The sequence below is a fragment of the Molossus molossus genome, unplaced genomic scaffold (assembly GCF_014108415.1).
Source record: "Molossus molossus isolate mMolMol1 unplaced genomic scaffold, mMolMol1.p scaffold_m16_p_5, whole genome shotgun sequence".
NCBI lineage: Eukaryota > Metazoa > Chordata > Mammalia > Chiroptera > Molossidae > Molossus > Molossus molossus.
Window position 1 is genome coordinate 72,242,496 of NW_023425388.1, and position 13,687 is coordinate 72,256,182.

At 41.9% G+C, this 13,687-nt stretch overlaps 1 protein-coding gene across 1 annotated transcript in view; it reads right to left on the reverse strand.

Annotated features, from left to right (window-relative positions):
- Positions 1-13,687, reverse strand: part of SIDT1 (SID1 transmembrane family member 1) — a 98,523-nt gene that overhangs the window by 17,789 nt on the left and 67,047 nt on the right. The window contains exons 11-17 of the mRNA XM_036243864.1: positions 7,043-7,114; positions 5,335-5,483; positions 4,527-4,600; positions 3,273-3,339; positions 1,789-1,862; positions 685-808; positions 369-486 (exon numbers count right to left, since the gene is read on the reverse strand). Of these exons, the coding sequence (XP_036099757.1) occupies positions 369-486; positions 685-808; positions 1,789-1,862; positions 3,273-3,339; positions 4,527-4,600; positions 5,335-5,483; positions 7,043-7,114 (678 nt within the window). The remainder of the gene's footprint in view (positions 1-368; positions 487-684; positions 809-1,788; positions 1,863-3,272; positions 3,340-4,526; positions 4,601-5,334; positions 5,484-7,042; positions 7,115-13,687) is intronic.

Genomic DNA, 13,687 nt, shown 5'->3' on the forward strand with positions numbered 1-13,687 from the left:
TATCACATTTACCCCAAAGCAGTCTAACTGCTAAATTAGGTCAAGTTACACTGAAGGAACTTTCTAGATACTTATTGGTGAGTTCTACCCAACTTGCTGCCTGATGCTAGCCCATGGTCCACCTGCAGATCTGGCCATGAGATCAACATTCAGAGTTGAGAGTTTTTTAATCTAAAAGGTAGTCAGAGAGACAAAAAAATGGTACAATATTTGGAAGCCATGCCGTGTGGTGAGGTGTCCTCAGATCCACTGTAGCTCATGTAAAATGTCATTTAATTTTTGCAACTATGACCATGGCATTTTTGGGAGGGTCCCAGGATAAGACTCCTATAACTCAAATCTGTGTAGTTGATATAAAGTCTAATTACCAAACTGGAAGTTGGAGTAATTAGGGCAGATGTGGTAACAAGCACTGAGCACTCCTTCCATCATCAATGCGATGCCCATAGCATAGAAGAGACCAAAGTGTTTGGGAATCCCATACTCCTGAAAAAGGAGACAGTGTGGTCAATAGAAAGATACCAGTGAGTGACATAGCCACAGAATCCGGAAGCCCAAGCTTCTGGCCTCAAGCATCATAATCCACCATCACCATCAAGCCAGATGTCCTTCCCCTTTGTAGATCCCATTTGAAATCATAACCCTTCTTAGCTCCCACCTCCGATTTGCCTGCCCTTTCCTCACCATGGCAAAGATGTCCTTGGCTTCCAGGGCTCTTCGATGGAGAATGTCTCGGCGCAAGACTATCAACAGGAAGAGGAAGCCCAGGAGCACGTGCCCCAGGTTACTGAGAATGTTGTTGAAGGCGCTGAAAGGATGAGAGAGAAACCATGGGAGAGCCAGGCAACCAGAGACTTAGAGAATGAATGCATGGATTAGCAAGGGAACTCGGCATGTGTGTTTTCTACCGCTAACCCTTTCATAAGATTCCAGGACTGGAAAATCATCAGAGATCACCTTTAACCTTTCATTTTAGGATGCTTAGCCAGGAAAATGTGCTGTTTTCTCTCAGGGGTGCCCACTACGCTTCCCTAACACCCTCCCAATCCTGTCTGGTCCCAGTGGCACTGGCATGGAATGAAGCCCGGGAAAGAGAGAAGCTCTAAAGATGGGTCATTTGGCCAAGAGTTTCAGCTACACTGTGAGAGGGAATTCTCATAGAGGGACCCACCTTATGTGTCAACACTCAGCTCTGCAGGTGTAAGTTTCAGGATAAGTGTCAGTTGGTCACAACCAGTGACTTTAATTAGAAAACTGAGGCTAGTTCAGCTCTAGAACAAGAAACCAGGCTCCCAACTTCCAGGCTAATGCTCTGTCCACTTCTGGTGGCTACAGCATGGTCTTGGAGGCAGCAGGTGTGGGTTCAAGTTTCTACATCACTAACAGCTGAGGGACCTTCAGCAAGTTCTTACCTTTCTAAGCCTTAGCATCGTCATCTAAAAAAGGAGGATGATGACAATAATACTATCTTTCTCATGAGGTTGTTTAATGGATTGAATGTACTAGCAGTTCATGCCCTTGGATGAGTATCATCACAATAAGGGACCTGATGTTTTTAAAAATATCCCTGCCCTCGCCTCAGCAGATTATTCTTAGGAATAGTTCCTGAACCCTCATACTGGAATGAGAGAAGCATACCTGGTCTCAACTTCCTGATTTCATTTCTCTTTATCCAAGACTGGGGCAATTTTCCACAGATGTTTTTAGTATTTTTAAAAACTGAGATCACAACACTACATAGAAAGGCATTCCTAAAAGCCTCATGGGCAACCAGCGGACTGGGCTTACCTCAGGACGCCCAAGGGGTGAGCACAGAGGAAATTGTAGTAACAGATGTCCTGGTTTCCAGTGACATGTACCACCTACAAAATCAAGAGCGAGAAGATTTGCAGTTTCCCTTGGTCCTCTGAGTTAAGCCTGAAATTACACAAACAGCACTGCTCACAGCAAAACACTGTCAGTGACTTACAGTGTACCAGCCCTCCTCTCCGGGCTGCGCCATCACGGGCCACTTTTACCCAGCACAGGCTCACGTCCTTTGAATGCTACCATCTTGCTTTGAGTTGAAATATGGTCTTCCTCATTATATGGCCTCGAGGTGGAATTCAACTAAGTACATTTCCTTTGTTCTTATGATTAAAGGAGTATCAAAGGATGCTAACATTGGGACATGCCTATTAGGGCTGCCATGCTATGTCCTATTTTCTAGATGAATGCTGGGAGGATAAGAAGCTGTCCCACCCTCTGTGAAAATAACCATGCTGCAGGTAGACATGAGGACATGGATGTTCAGTTTTCCATATTTATCACCATCTCTATCATTAAGAAACTTCCTAGACCACAGCACATCTATGTCTTCTGACAGGGTCCCAAAGTATTCAGAGAATATTTAGATGATAAACTGTGGTATTCAAACTTTATAAAGCCCTTGTCCTCATCATGTAGTAAGCACACACTTGGCTGAATGTTATTAGACTATTGGCTCTCAAAGTTGGCTGTACACTGGAATCACTGGGAGTTTAATCAATACTGGTGCCAGTTCCACTCTAAGAGACTCTGATCTAATTGCTGTGGGTACAGCTTGAACACCAGGATTTTTAAGTTCCCCAAATGCTTTTAATGCACAATGAAGTTTGGGAGCCATTGCATTAGAAACACCTTCAGCCTTGTGTTACTCTAAATGGGTTTGCTCTTGTAGAATACATCCTAGAGAAGGCCACTGAAGTGACCTGGACCCTTGGGTTCCATGAAGGGGTGGTAGGGAGTCTCAAGGTGTTTTACTTATTATTTTTGTTTATTTGGTTTTTATTTTAGTTTTCTTTTGATTTACTATTATATTCGTTTTATAAAGCTGTTTTTATTCTTACAAAAAAGTATCTCCTTAGTGAGACGGCACAGGCTAAATGGAGATATCAGGTTTCTTTGTTTTGGTCTGGAACTTCAGTTACTCTACTTACTATCCCATGGTGGTCAAAGTTCAGACTGCTAAATCATATACACAATTGATTGATATTATGATTGAATGAGTGCAAGGAAATAATTTCAGATTGGTACACAAAATAATAAAAGTGGTCCCATGTCCCTCTGTGATAAAACAATTGGGAAGTAGAGTTAAAGGTAAGTCAAAGATGAAGCATTGGAGAAGTCCAATTAGAATCCAAATGGGAAATTAATTTTTGAACTGATCCCAAGTTCCCTTTCTCTGTACATCACAGCAAAGCTCTCTCCCTGTATATGAAAGCTTGGGTTCTGGGGTTCAGGGTGGCACTTACTGTCTGGTAGGTGATGACCAGCTGGATCACAGGTAGTGCATAGAACACAGCAATAGTGATGATATTCCTATGCAGGCAGAAAGAACCGGAAATAGCTATTTCCAAATTAACAATGGAATCTTTGTTCGATTTTTAAAAATCTTTATTGTTGAAAGTATTACAGATGTCCCCCTTTTCCCCCTGTTAACCCCCTCCTCCCCTCTCCCACCCCCTTCCTGCCTTCTCCACACTATTGTCTGTGTCCATTGGTTATGCATATATGTTCTTTGGTTTATCTCTTCCCACCCCACCCCATCCCTCTTCCCTCTGAGGTTTGTCAGTCTGTTCCCTACTTCCTTGTCTCTGGATCTGTTTTGATTGTCAGCTTATTTTGTTCATTATATTCTATAAGTAAGTGAGATCATGTGGTACTTGTCTTTCTCTGACTGGCTTATTTTGCTTAGCATAATACTCTCCAGATTTTTTTTTAAAAAGAATGTTTTCACCCCTAACTCCCTAGTCAACTCACAAAAGCAATTAGAAACTGATAATGTGGTTCTTGTTGCTCCAGTCATTTGTAAAATAGTGTAATCATACTTGCTTCTGATTTAACCAAATTACTAATGAGAACCTATCTCTTAAGGATGTTGTTAGAGAAAAGAGGTCAGATAAGTCATGGGAGATGGCATCACACAAAGGGATGTGGCTCTCTTAGATTCTTCTTAGTTCCAAAGTGAAGGTCCCACTATGAAATTCTGCAAGCCTCCCCTCCCCCCAGGGAGGTTGTATCTGCGTGTTTGAGCATCGAGCATCGCAGATCTACTTATCATTGGCTGGTACTATTATCTCCTCCCAGGGTCTTCTCCAGCTACTCTGAGATGCTCTAAGACATCTAGTCCCTGAAATCTTTGGTTCTTCTAAGAGCAAAGCCTGGTGAGGATAAGAGGAAATGGATGCAGCTTAGCGTGACTCATGCAAAGTGGTGATATTAATGCTACTGTTACATTAGCCTTCCGGAAGAGGAATTAGTGTGCTCCCCTACACATATGGAGTCTACTACCATTCTTATTTTTCCATAGTATTTATGTAAGTTAGGGCTGGTTGCCTTTTTGTAGTTTACTTTTGTTTTTCCTGTGGAATGTGGCATGGATCCTTGAAAACATATGCGTGTGCCTCATTAAACACTAAAACCTGTGATACAAGTGACTCTACCTTATACAAAGAAAACTTAAATTTTAATAAAGATAACTATGGCCCACTTGGTTGTCTACTCACCAAAAATAAATCTTATACTTTTTGCTGATGATTCTCCGGTCCTTCCTGGACAGATCGGACAGGTAAAGAAACATCTGGGAAGCCAAATAAAAAGAGAATATGAAATTGTACTTGCTTTTTTTGCACAAGATACAAAGGAGAGCTTTACAAATTTCAGTTTAGTCCCTCACTAGAGACTTAAAAATTATGTAACAAGATTTTTCTTTTAATTTTGCGTATCCCAGAGTACCTTAATAAAAATCCCATTCTTTCTCTTGGAATGTTAAGGATTGGTTAATGTAGGGAAACTATTGGGAGTCAAATGCTTCTTGTATCTCAAGAACTGATTTCCCAGTTTTCAGAGATGTCCACACTGTGGTTCTTGAATGGCAGGATTGAAACTGTACAATTCACCTTCATAATCCCTTTCTGGATACAACACAATGTAACAGATATATACCAGAAAGAAACAAGCCTTATTCCTGAAGGATGACATGTACAGAATCAGAAAGGTTTTCCAGCTACACCCCTCAATAAATCTGTTCTTCCATCTGGTTGGATCCCTTCCTCCTTTATTGTCCACAAGCTGTTGCTTCAGACCCTGAGGGTATTTTAATGCTCTATTCTTTTTAATGCTCTCATTTTCTTCCTCCAGAAAGAAGTGCTAATTAGAGTATTGCTTTTAGTCTACAGTTATATTTTATCTAAAAATGCCCTCTGGGAAATTAGACTTCTCCTGAAGGGAGGAAAAAAAAACGAAAGCTTTGTTGAAGTTGTATTCAACTACCAAACTTTCCACCCTCTCAGAGAGCATAGCAGGCAGCGGTACCTTGGTCCGGATGATATTCTTATCACTCTCAATGTCTGGCATGGTGTCGAAGTCACTCTCCTCCACGGAGCTGTCTGTGTCTGACTGGTGGCATGGCTGGCCCCCATCAGAGGAGGACATCTGCCTGCCGGGACTGGAGCCTGACTCATCTGAAACAGAGAACGCTCATCTGCCTTCCAAAGCCAAGAAGCACCCAGGGAGCCCATTCTCTGCAAAGAGCATGGTGCTGACTCATACTTGACAATGTTAGTAAAAACTAACACCTTACCCACACACATGATCTTTTTCTCAATTCCTCCTCAGTGAATTTTTTATTTTCCACTTCTCCTATTTTTATGTTTAAATCGTCTAGTTTTAGGGCTAAATATATATTAAGAATATAGCTCTGGCTGGTTTGGCTCAGCGGTTAGAGCGTCAGCCCATGAACCAGAGAGACCCGGGTTTGGTTCCTGCTAAAGGCACATACCTTGGTTGCAGTTTGTCCCCTGCCCCGTTGGGGTTGTGTGGGTGGCAACCAGTCGATGTGTCTCTCTCTCTTCCTCCCTCTCTCCCTCCCACTCTATCTGAAGATAAATGCAAAAATGTCCTCGGGTGAGGATAAAAAAAGAAAAAAAGAATGTAAAGACATCTACTCTGTTAACCATTAGATGCAAAGATAAAATGCTATATTTCATGTTTCATATTTAAAATATGAACATAAATTTATAAACATACACATGCACATAGTTATGTATAGCATCTACCACATATACATGTGAGTGCACTCATATCCAGCAGCTACACATGGCTTGTGGATCAAGTATTTGTACACAGAAATCCCTCACATGCCACATCTAGGATTACATAATGTAAACAACATTCTCAGGAAGAAGAATCCTTGTGTCCCCGTGAACAGTTGGGATTTGTGCAGCTTGATGACCACATGAGCTGAGCCTACCTTCCGCTTTAATTTCTTCTGTGCAGATGGTTACACAAACAAACAAACAAAGCCCCTGTTCTGGCAGAGCCAGAAATAAGTCGCCTGCACTGAGCCCACATACTTCTCAGAGTTACAGAACAACAGGGCAGGAATACAGGATCCCCAGTCCCTCTACGCTGAAATTTGAGGTGCACCATTCCTAGGCCCATATGCGTCATCGGAGTGCACGGAATATTGGAGCCTCCACTCCAAGATAGGCTAGGAATTCTGTTCCTATCAGGCCACTTTGTGAACACTGGGGGTTGCCATGTGAATGACTGGGTGGCAGTGAGCAGATTCAATTATGAAGTTAGCCAAAATGAAAGACCGTTAGGCTTCAGCCATGACCACCTGCAGCTCAGCCTTAGTCTCCAGATCGCCCTTACTCCACTGAAACCTGAGAATGAAACCACTGGTTATTTGAGGTCGGGCTCCCTGACAGACTCTGACACATGTTTCAAGTCCTTAGTCAGGGTGGGTATAAAAAATCCCCACGGGGGCTTTGGGAGTTGATGGAACCATTGTAGGAATTCTGCTCAAGTGTGTCCAGCAGATCCAAGAAACAGAATAATAGAACAAGAGGAAGTTAGAGCTGGAAGGAACCTTCCAGATCCTCCACGCAATTCATCTTATAAAGACAATACAATCTTAAGTGATGACTGTCTTGCCCACTCTCACAGTTCCTAGTGGCTGGAGGACCTTTGTCGGAGAATGAGGAAGTGCTTCTATGAATGGACTCGTAGGAAATACCTATTGTCCCATAATTGCTCCCTTCTGGGGTGCTGGCAGCAATGGGATGTGACACCGCCATATCTCCAGAGCCTGTTAAAAAAGAAAAGCAAAGAGGCAAAGACTTTATGTCTAGTTGCTAAAACAGGAAAAACACAACACTATTCTAAGTAGTCTGAATTACCAGGGCACAACATTTTAAACTTAATATTCTCTTCACTCTAATACAAGAATCACCAAACTATGACCTGCAGGCCAAATCTAGCCTGCCACCTGTTTATCTATGGCCCTTGAACTAAGAATGATTTTTAAATTATTGGAGAGAAAAATGAAAAGAAAAATAATATTTTATGACAGGTAAAAGTTCTAGGAAAATAAAATTTCAGTACTCATAACAGAGTTTAATTGAGATATAGTCACACTCATTTGGGTATGTCTATGGCTGGCTACAGTGGCAGAGTTGAACAGTTGTGACAGAGACTATTATGTCTGGCAAAGCTTAAAATAATTACTATTTGGCACTTGAGAGAAAAGTTGCTGATTTTTGCCTGACAGTATTGCAGAATCACAAGAACAAAAGAGCCTGGGTCCTGAAATCACTGTGAGAAAGGCCACCACTGAACAAAAACATTAGAAATAAACTTCTGTGATTAAGATGTAACGTAATTTGGAGGTTTACTTGTTATAGCGGTTAGCAGTACCCTTGCAACAGGCAGAAAAAGCCCAGATAGGAAAGGAAATTGCTACATGCAATAAATAATGGCTACATGAACTAAGAATGTGGATGGACATCGGTTATTTTGAGGGATATTTCAGAGGTAGAATAGGCATATCTATTGACAAGTGGTTGTTAGTGAGAGAAAAATAGATGAAAAAAGTGCTCCTCAAACGTCTCCAGTGAAGGACTCCTTGCAGGGAAAGTGGACTCATTCCTTTGAGAGGCTGGAGGTCATCAGGAATCACCCTACTGCAAGTGTCAGAGAAAAATATCTCCCAACTTTCTCACTGGTCATTAGGCAAGATACTGTCCCACCAAGTTCATCCATCCGTGACAGTTAGGTGGAGCCGAACAGAGAGAGCAGAAACTGCCTCTGAGCGGGTGTATAGGCAGTTTCTGACTCGGATTTAGTGTCGCCACGTTTCCAGGGCCACACTTATCTATGGAGACGCATGAGAATGTTTCTGCACTGTCTCCTAAGCTTTGCAAAGATCTGGGATATTGTCGCATTGGTGGGAATTTCCTACTGAAATCTTTCTGAAAGATGAGATTGCTTGTGTCCCCAAACACGGGCAAAAGAGTCTGTGAGTAACTTGGCAGTCTCTTGTACTATTGCAGGGGAATAAATTTTCAGTGAAGACGCATAACTGAGACTATTCTTTATATCCTCGCTGTAAATATATTTCCATTTCTTCATTGAAAACATAGTTCGCTATAGTTTACATGAATGCTACAGGGTGTAACATGTAAAAGAACCCAAAGCCTCAAACCAGCGTTGTCACAGACAACTGTCTTCATCCAGCTCTCAAACTTCATTTCCACTTGCAAAACATCAGCTTTGCAAGCCGGCTTTGTAGGCTTCACAAGCTTTATTTTACTCTGTGTGCCCATTCACTCCCTTCGTGAAGAAAAATAATTAAATCCCAAGCTAAAAATATTTAGCCAGATGATGAGAGACAAATCTGATGGCCTTGGAGACTCCGTTTCCGTTCTCACTTTGATGGCTCAGCAGCTGGACAGCAGCACCTTGGGGCTAATGCTGTATTCCTAGCAGGCAAGGCTCCGGGCCCTCAGAGTGCAGACACCCAGTTCCTAGGCTTGGAGATCCCTTGACACATGTTTTATTATTTAAAGAAAGTAGATGTTTCCTGGCCTTTCTTGGGTTTATTCATAATAGCATGGTATCAACACCATCTCTACTTTTTATCCAACTTCAAGGCACAGAAACAGGTTACTTTCGTACTCTTAAGTATGAGAGAGTAAATCTGTTGTGCACAAAAACAGCGTTACGGGAAGATGGTGTCTACAATTTGACTTTTTTTTTTTGTGGCCTAGGACAGATTTGGTCATAGTTACAGCACAGAGCTCTGCTGCTGTTTCTGCTGTTGCTTCTATTAACTATAACAAGTACTAATGGTGTTACCACCGCCACTGCTACTACTACTAATGCTTCTGTGACTATTACTACTGCTGCTGCGGCTGCTGCTACTACCTCTATCACTACTACTGGCTAGTGGCTGTTGAAAACTTACTGTGTGTCAGACACTCTTTTGAACTCTTTACAAGAATTTTAATTTTTCAACAACCCTACGAGGTGGGTACTATTGTTATCACCATTTTAAAGACAACAAAAGGGAGGTGCTGAGAGATCAAGTAATTTGCCTGGAGTCGCTCAGATATTGGATGGACATTAGTTTATCATAATGGTCTCGGCTAAAATTTATCTTTCCATTTTTAAAAAATGCAAGGGTTTTCCTTCAAGCTATGAATAACTGGCAGTAAGCATGTCACTTTGGTGAAGTGCTCAAGATATTCTGGAGAAAGTTGAGGCTCATATGCATTCCCACTACCATAAACTCACATTTTAAAGAAGTATCTGAGCATAATCTTTGCTCTTTAGATCGGCTGCTGTGCTTGCCAATGATTCCCTATTGGGCTGTGCTCGGGTCTTCTTTCTCTCTAGTTCCTTGTGGGAAGTTTCACAAAAATCCCTGTGTCGATCTTATCCCTAAGTGATATATACAGTCTTTTACATTTACAGTTCCCTCAATCTCTTTCACAATTTTTTTCTTTTCAAGCTTAAGCTCCCTATTTTTAACCATCAACATCTGTCCCTTACTTAAGCTTTAATTTAAAAAATATTAAATGTGCAAACAATAAGTGAAGAGTGACATTAAAATAATAAAACCCAGCCCTGGCCTGTTTGGCTCAGTGGTTAGAGCGTTGGCCTGAGGTCTGCAGAGACCCGGGTTTGGTTCCCGCTAAGGGCATGTACCTCGGTTGCAGTTTGTCCCCGGCCCTGATTGGGTCATGTGGGTGGCAACCACTCAATGTGTCCCTTTCACGTTGATGTTTCTCTCTCTCTCTCTCCCTCCCACTCTATCTGAACAAAATATCGAAAAAAAAACGTCCTCGGGTGAGGATAAAAATAAATAAAATAAAATAAAACTCAGACTTTTTGGCATTTTGGTGTTACTGGGAAGCCCTCTGATAAGGTAAGTAGAAGTGTGCATAGGAAAATGCTTGAGGTCAGTTGTGTCAAGAGGTTGAAATGGTTTATGGGAGCCAATGGGGGGTGTGTGTGTGTGTAATAAAAAGAAAGGGAAAAAAACGAATATCAAAACAAGCCAGGAAACAAAAACAATCACTGTTTTGTTAGGTGACAACTTCATTAAAAAAGGAAAAGCCAGCCACGTAGGTCTGTTCAGACTTGGACGTGTCACTGATTTCTGCACTCTGCTCCTGCTGGTTTTGATGTAGTAACTAACCCTATTCATCCGGAAGCAATACCAGTGATTCTGTGATGATTAAGAGCATCAAGATTTTCATGTGCAATACAGTTGCCAGCACATAAAATGTTTTAATGCTGTGGACTTTTATAAGCACAATTTAGATATAAGACTGGCCAACATCGGATAAAATGTCTGATACTTCCTGAATGCAAAAACCACAGCATTTTTTCCCAAACTTCACATATGATCAATGGTTCCAGAAGGCAAGCCATATTTGTACTTAATTGTATCCTATTTAGAAAGCAGAATTAAATACAAAAATATTAGTTCGTAGGACAGACCAAGATGTTCTGGCTGGAGATAAGCACACACATAAGGTTGTGAATGAGCTTATGTAATTGAGGAAACTTGTTCTGGTGTGTTTTTGTCTGAGCACAAACCCCTTGCCATCTGTCTGCGTTACTAACATATAATAAGATATGCTTACATGCTTGCTTTTTATGCTTAGTGCTCCGTGTGAGGGGAAAAACTTCATTGTGAGCATATTTGGAATATTCAGGGACTTCCTATTTATTATGGTCCTGCCTTTTCCTGTCTCTGAACTCAGGAGGGTGGAAGCTGAAAGGGAGTCAGAAATGATGCGAACGAGCTGCCATGAAGTTCCACCTACACCAACTAATTTCATATTTTTTCCCAAAAGTTGAGGAGAAAAATGAAGAAAACCATTAATCTTGGCAGAGGCGTATAAAATTCCTCTTGAAGAAAAAACTGGGCAAGAAAAGTCCAGGACATTTGGAGAAAGAAGAGCAGAGCCCCATTGTCCCGGAGCCTGGGGATGGCCTGTGCTCCTTGATTCCTCCAGACTCAACACACTGCTTGTCTTATTCCCTCTGGACCCTGCTCTTTGCTGAGAGGCTGATTCAATAATGGCTCTATCCAGGGAACAATTTGCTTGGCCATTTAAATCTACAAACCCGACAGGTTTGTGAAGCTCTCTCACTTGAAAAAGTGGCCTTCTCTTAAGCTGCACCCCAGGTTCATGGTGACAGCTCAGATGGCCCCACAGGCCTGTGAGGTCTGCTTCATTCGCCTCCCCAGTTGGTAACTGAATTCCTGTACAGACTCTTTAATGATGTAAAATGTGGGTTTCTCCACTGATAGAGTGAGTGGAGGATTAGAGCACAGAGCCCTTGCTGGTACTCCTTAGATTACCAAAGGGAACCCTGTTTTAAGTACAGTGATACCTCGGTTCTCGAACATAATTCGTTCCAGGAGGACGGTCGAGAACCAAATTGTTCGAGAACCGAAGCAATGAAACCCAATAGGAAATAATGGAAACTGGATTAATTCGTTCCAAGCCCCAGAAAATGCCTACTTACTGGCCTAATTTGTATATAATATGTAGAAAAACATAAGTCTCAACAAGAAATAAAAGTGTACAGTATGTCTAAGGGTTAAATTCAGTGTAAAGCGTGACTCTCTCCACAAAGCGTGACTCTCTCTCTGCACTCACACTGATGACGCAAGCAAGGCGCGCTGGGCCGAATGAACGCCATTCGGCTCAACTCGGCTCATCTCGGAAGTTCGAGTTCCAAATATTTGTTCGGATTCCAAGACAAAAGTTTCTCGAATCTCCTGGTCGAATACCGATTTAGTCGAAAGTCAAGGCGTTCGAGAACCGAGGTATCACTGTACTAATTGATGAATGAAGCATACAGTGTCCATCCATTCATACCATGGAAAAAAAAAGTCCCTTCAAAGACTGAGGAAACTCTTTACCAACACTATTTCCACTTCACTTGGCTCTAGGGTCTCATCTCCTTTTCCATCCCATGAAGCATTAAATAAATTCTTTCTCTTTTTAATACAGTTGGAGCCAATGTTGACATTTTTCAAATGCAACTTACAGAACTGCAGACAAACCAAAGAAAAACAAATGCAGAGGAGTTGACAGTTTTCCAAATGCAGCCTTCCCATTGTTACCTAACGAAAGCAGAGCTGCCACCAGCCCCCACGGCACTTCCTGTAGGTCTGAGCTCCACTGAACTTCCTGTGGCCCCACAGTCATACTAACCTTGGCCCCTGGTCTTCTGCAAAGGTTCCTCCCTGAATTCTCACTTCAGCTTTCAGATAAGGTCCCTCACTCAGGCTGGCTTATCAATGCTCTGCTGATGTACTTGAAAGAGTCACCAGCTGGTTTTTCTCTTCCGTAGAACTTGCCTTCTGTGCTCTTGTTTTAAATCATCTAAGTCTTGTCTCACTAGTGGTCATGTGACATCTGAGTTGTATTATCTTTGAATTTTTTCTGTAGCCTCTCTGCATGACAAAGGTTCTTTGTTGCCTCACTTTTTCAAAGCCCTTTGTAGTAAACTTTCTCATTTCCCTACTTCCTAACTAAGCTGGATTTTGTTCAGGTATCCTCATCTGTGCCTGGCAGCCCATGTGTTTGTTTATTTGTTTGTTTATTTATTTTTATGTTGGCTGTTATTTATTTTTTATTTGACAACCTAAGGGAAATGAGGTCAGTATCCCTGACTAAATAGTTAGGTATCACATGTTTTCAACATTTTGTGGAACACCGGTGCGTGGCAGCTGCTGGTTGAAAATCGCTGTTTGCAGTAAATGATTTTCAGCCTTCCTCTTAGCTGACCTCACTGTGGTCTTTCAGTTGCTTAAAACTTCCTGATTTTATGCTTCTTGAACACAGCCTTCTATTCTTTTGTGGTTCTCTTCTTACCTTCTGACAGTGCATTTTGAGATTTATCCATAGATTTTTTTCCTCCACCTACCTTCCTTGTGGGAAATCCTTATCATTTCCCCCACGTCCAGCTCCTCATCTTTTCCTACGTACTCTTTCCGGGAGGCAATTCCATCCACCGGCCCATGTGTTTAAGTCAGTGATTTCAACCAGGGGTGGGGAACTGTTTTGCCCCCAGATGACATTTGGCAATATCTGGAGACATTGGGAGGAAGTGTATTGGGATTCTAGTAGGTAGAGGTGAAGGACGCCGTTAAATGCTAAATGCCCTACAATACACAGGACAGCCCCCAACAACAAAGAGTTATCTGGCCTATAATGTTAATTGAAAAAAACCTTTTTTTTAAAAAATGGATTTTTAGAGAGAGAGGAAGGGAGAAGGAGAGAGAGATAGAAACATAGATGAGAGAGAACATCGATTGGTCACCTCCTGCATGCCCCCCCACTGGGGATTTGGC